The 3,903-nt window shown below is 45.7% G+C and overlaps 1 protein-coding gene across 1 annotated transcript in view; it reads left to right on the forward strand.

Annotated features, from left to right (window-relative positions):
* The window catches only part of TSPAN33 (tetraspanin 33), a 12,575-nt gene that overhangs the window by 6,212 nt on the left and 2,460 nt on the right, over positions 1 to 3,903 (forward strand). The window contains exons 5-6 of the mRNA XM_015825839.1: positions 1,665 to 1,760; positions 2,446 to 2,574. Of these exons, the coding sequence (XP_015681325.1) occupies positions 1,665 to 1,760; positions 2,446 to 2,574 (225 nt within the window). The remainder of the gene's footprint in view (positions 1 to 1,664; positions 1,761 to 2,445; positions 2,575 to 3,903) is intronic.

Below are 3,903 nucleotides of genomic sequence, written 5' to 3' on the forward strand. Positions count from 1 at the left end.
GCCTGCTCAGGGCACAGAGAATGTGAGGAAGGGTCCTCGGTGCTGGCTGAGCTTGGTGGCTTTTTTGCAGACATTTCATAACCCAACTAGAGACCATCATCAGTGCTGGTAGACTTCCCTGTCAGTGTTGGTGATAGTGGTCTTGGAGGTTTCTTTGGGTCCAAGACCACTCCCACCATCACTGATAGGGCAAGCTGCTAGAATATAAACTGGGAACAAATCCCACTCCTTCCCAGCACTGAAGATGTTACCTAGCTGGGTCATGAAACATCTGCAAGAAAACCACCCAGCTCAGAGAGCACCAGGGACCCCGCAGTTGTCGTCCTCTTCTTTTAGAGCTTTAATTCCCCTGGGTAGCCAGTCGCCGCTATTCTTAGAGGGTGGGATAGAAATTCCCTTCCTTCTCTCCTCACAGGGGGAAAGATACTTCAGGCAGCTTTTACAGGAAAAAAAAATACTTAGGGTAAAGAGAAGATCAGATCTCATCCAGTTTCATCCGCGTTGCGTTCAAAGTGCTTGGTAGTAAGTTTGACTTCGGCTGTCAGCAGCTTAATGACGACCCATATTGCTATGGCCGGTCTTATCCTCGTCGGTTTGAAGAGCTGCCCTGGATCAAGCGGAAGGGCTGCTGTCCTCCCGCGATCAAGCGGGGGTCCTCTCCTTGCTCATCGCCCCTACAGGGCGACTTTCGACCCTTTCCAGGGTCCCCCAGCGAGAGAAAACTGGACGCTGAAGACGGAGCTCGCCTCTCTACATCCGCCAGTACCGCGATGACAAACCAGAAGTTTTCGTCCTCTTCTTTCCACAAACCCTGCTGGGCTCTAACCATTGGGCCACTGTGACTCCTGTCCAGTCCCTATCCTGCTGCAGAAAGAGCACCTTCCCTTAAGTTCTCAGATCAATACAGATGTTACACTATGTTGTGCCCCCTGCACAAAGTTTAACACGACTAATGTAGAATACAAGTCAATTCTTTTTTATTATTATTATTATTACAAATTTTATTGGTTTTCTAATATCACAACTACATAATCGAAAAGCAACGTGGCGACTGAGTTACAATAATCCAATAACATACAAATATGATTAGTACAAATCTCAGCCTAATACAGTAAATATTTCCTCCCTTTTCCTCTTAATATACGCTGTCACAATTTTTATTCTAATAATCACACAGAAGCAACTTTCTTACATTTTTTCAATAGTTTTTAGTTTATATATATATCTTATTTATATTAACACTCAATCTTTTTGACAATCAATAACCTAAGGACTTTTCCCCGATTTTGATTTATCATTAACATTTAGATTTAACGTTTAATATGGTTGGTTTCCAAATTATAAATGACCCCAATTCCCTTTATCACAATTCCTCACGAACGCTGACGTTCAGGATACACGTCTAATTTTGGCTACTAATTTAAGATATTTGGAAATCATTAGAAAATAAAAATATTATACTGCATTATTAATTTGTTGACGTAAATGGCAAGAACGTAAATAGAATTCTCCTTCGGGCCCAACGTGTTTTCCTGGCCACGTTGCAGAGAAAACTTTCAGACGTGGTTTAAGGGAGGGGGCGGCGTAAAATTCTATATCAATATCATTTGTCCAAACAAAAAAAGGTGTTTTCTAAATGAGCCATCCTCTCCCCTTTATTTCAGGCCCGGGGGAAGATGAGCGAAGTGCTCAACAAGGCGATTGTGTACTACCGAGACGACCTGGACCTCCAGAACCTGATTGATCTGGGGCAGAAGGAGGTAAGGTTTGGTTGGACCGTCGAGAGATTCTTTGGTCTTCAAAAGCCCAACAGCTGGTTGGGTTGCCCAATGGCAGAAGAAGGCCATGAACAAAAGGTTGTCCGTGCTGGAGCCCCATCCTCCTTTTCAAACTGGAGCTGGTGGTGGGACCATCCAGGAGTTAGAGGACATGTCAAAAGCTGGATCTTTGAGGGACACTCCGGAACTTGGGTGGGGTTGTTTTTTTATCGTGATTATGAATTGTTACAAATTGTTGTAGTCTGATGCTTCATAGAATCACACACCTGGAAGGGACCTTGGAGGTCTTTGGGGGTCTCCAAGCTTGGCAACTGTAAAGACTTGTGGACTTCCACTCCCAGAATTCCCCAGCCAGCATGCTTTAAGAGAGGCGGACTTCAACTCCCAGAATTCCCCAGCCGGCATGCTTTAAGCTGGGTGAACTTCAACTCTTATAATTCCCTAGCCGGCATGCTTTAAGATGGGTGAACTTCAACTCCCAGACTAGACATACCCAATTCCTGCAACCGTTGTTTGCAAGTTTCGGCCTCCAGCCCCCTAATCATCCTTGTTGCTCCTCTCTACGCTCTTTCTGGGGTCCTACAGTCATTGATTTAGCAACTATTTGAAGTCATGATGGCGCTGAAAAAAGGGGTTTACGAGCGGCCTCTCCTTCCTTTCCGTGTAGTTCGGCTGCTGCGGTGGCGTCTCCTACAAAGATTGGTCCCAAAACATGTACTTCAATTGCACACCCCAAAATCCCAGCCGGGAAATGTGCTCGGTGCCTTATTCCTGTTGCCGGCAACCGGAAGACCAGGTAGGCGAAACGGGAAGCTGCTTCTGTGGAGAACTTCCCACAAAGTCCAGAGACGGATCCAAAATCGGGGTCCTTTCTTACTAAATGCAATTTATTTGGCTCACCAACTCACAAGAATTGACTCTGGACCGTGTGCAATGAAGATGTAAAGCAGGGGTCTTCAAACTTGGCCCTTTTAGGACTTGTGGACTTCAACTCCCAGAATTCCTCAGCCAGCCTCCATTTTGTTTGATAGATTTAAGACAGGGGTCTCCAAACTTGGCCCTTTAAGGACTTGTGGACTTCAACTCCCAGAATTCCTCAGCCAGGCATGTGTGCCTGGCTGAGGAATTCTGGGAGTTGAAGTCCACAAGTCGTAAAAGGGCCAAGTTTGAAGACCCCCTGAGATAACTGGTGCTTAAAACCTCTTTTAAGTCAGTGTTTCTCAGCTTTGGGGACTTTAGGATGGGTGGACTTCAACTCCCAGAATTCTCTGCCCGGGGGAATTCTGAGGGAATTGAAATCCACCCATCTTAAAGGCCCGAAGGGTGCGAAACGCTGACTTTTACCTTTTTTACTCGCCTCCTGTTGTGGGACTGGAGAAATGTAGAAAACCAAACGTCACCACATTCTCCCCCCCTCAAATAAAATATAATTTCAATGCAAACCAAAGTCACTTACGCTTCGTCAATGTTGGGATGAAAAATTTTATTCGTGAATCCTAGGAGGGAGAGAAACACGAGAGACGTGAGAACAATTGAGCATCAAGCAAACATTCAGCACTTGCCAAAAGGAGATAGAAGAGCTAAACGGTGGAAAAATTTCCCTCAGATTCAATCCTCTAAGTCAGGGGTCTTCAAACTGGGTCCTGTTATGGCTTGTGGACTTCAACTCCCAGAATTCCTCAGCCAGCGTGCCTGGTGGAGGAATTCTGGGAGTTGAAGTCCAGAAGTCATAACAGGGCCAAGTTTGAAGATCCCGGATATAAAGCAATATAGGCAGTCCTCGACATACGACGGTAATACTGGTAGTCCTCAACTTACGGCCCCAATTGAGCCCAAATTTTTGTTGCTAAGTGAGACATTGGTTAAGTGAGCTGTGTCCCATTTTACGACCTTTCTTCCCATGGTTGTTAAGGGAATCATTGCGGTTTTTAAGTGAGTCACACGGTCGCTAAGTGAATCCGGCTTCCCCCACTGACTTGGCTTGTCAGAAGGTCACAAGAGGGGGTTATATAACCCCAGGACACTGCGACCGTCGTAAATAGGAGTCACTTGCCAAGCATCTGAATAGTATGCACACCCGTTTGTGTGTGTGTGTGTGTGTGTGTGTGTGTGTGTGTGTGTGTGT

This window comes from Protobothrops mucrosquamatus, unplaced genomic scaffold (genome assembly GCF_001527695.2).
Source record: "Protobothrops mucrosquamatus isolate PMUCROS unplaced genomic scaffold, P.Mucros_1.0 scaffold2833, whole genome shotgun sequence".
NCBI classification, from domain to species: domain Eukaryota; kingdom Metazoa; phylum Chordata; class Lepidosauria; order Squamata; family Viperidae; genus Protobothrops; species Protobothrops mucrosquamatus.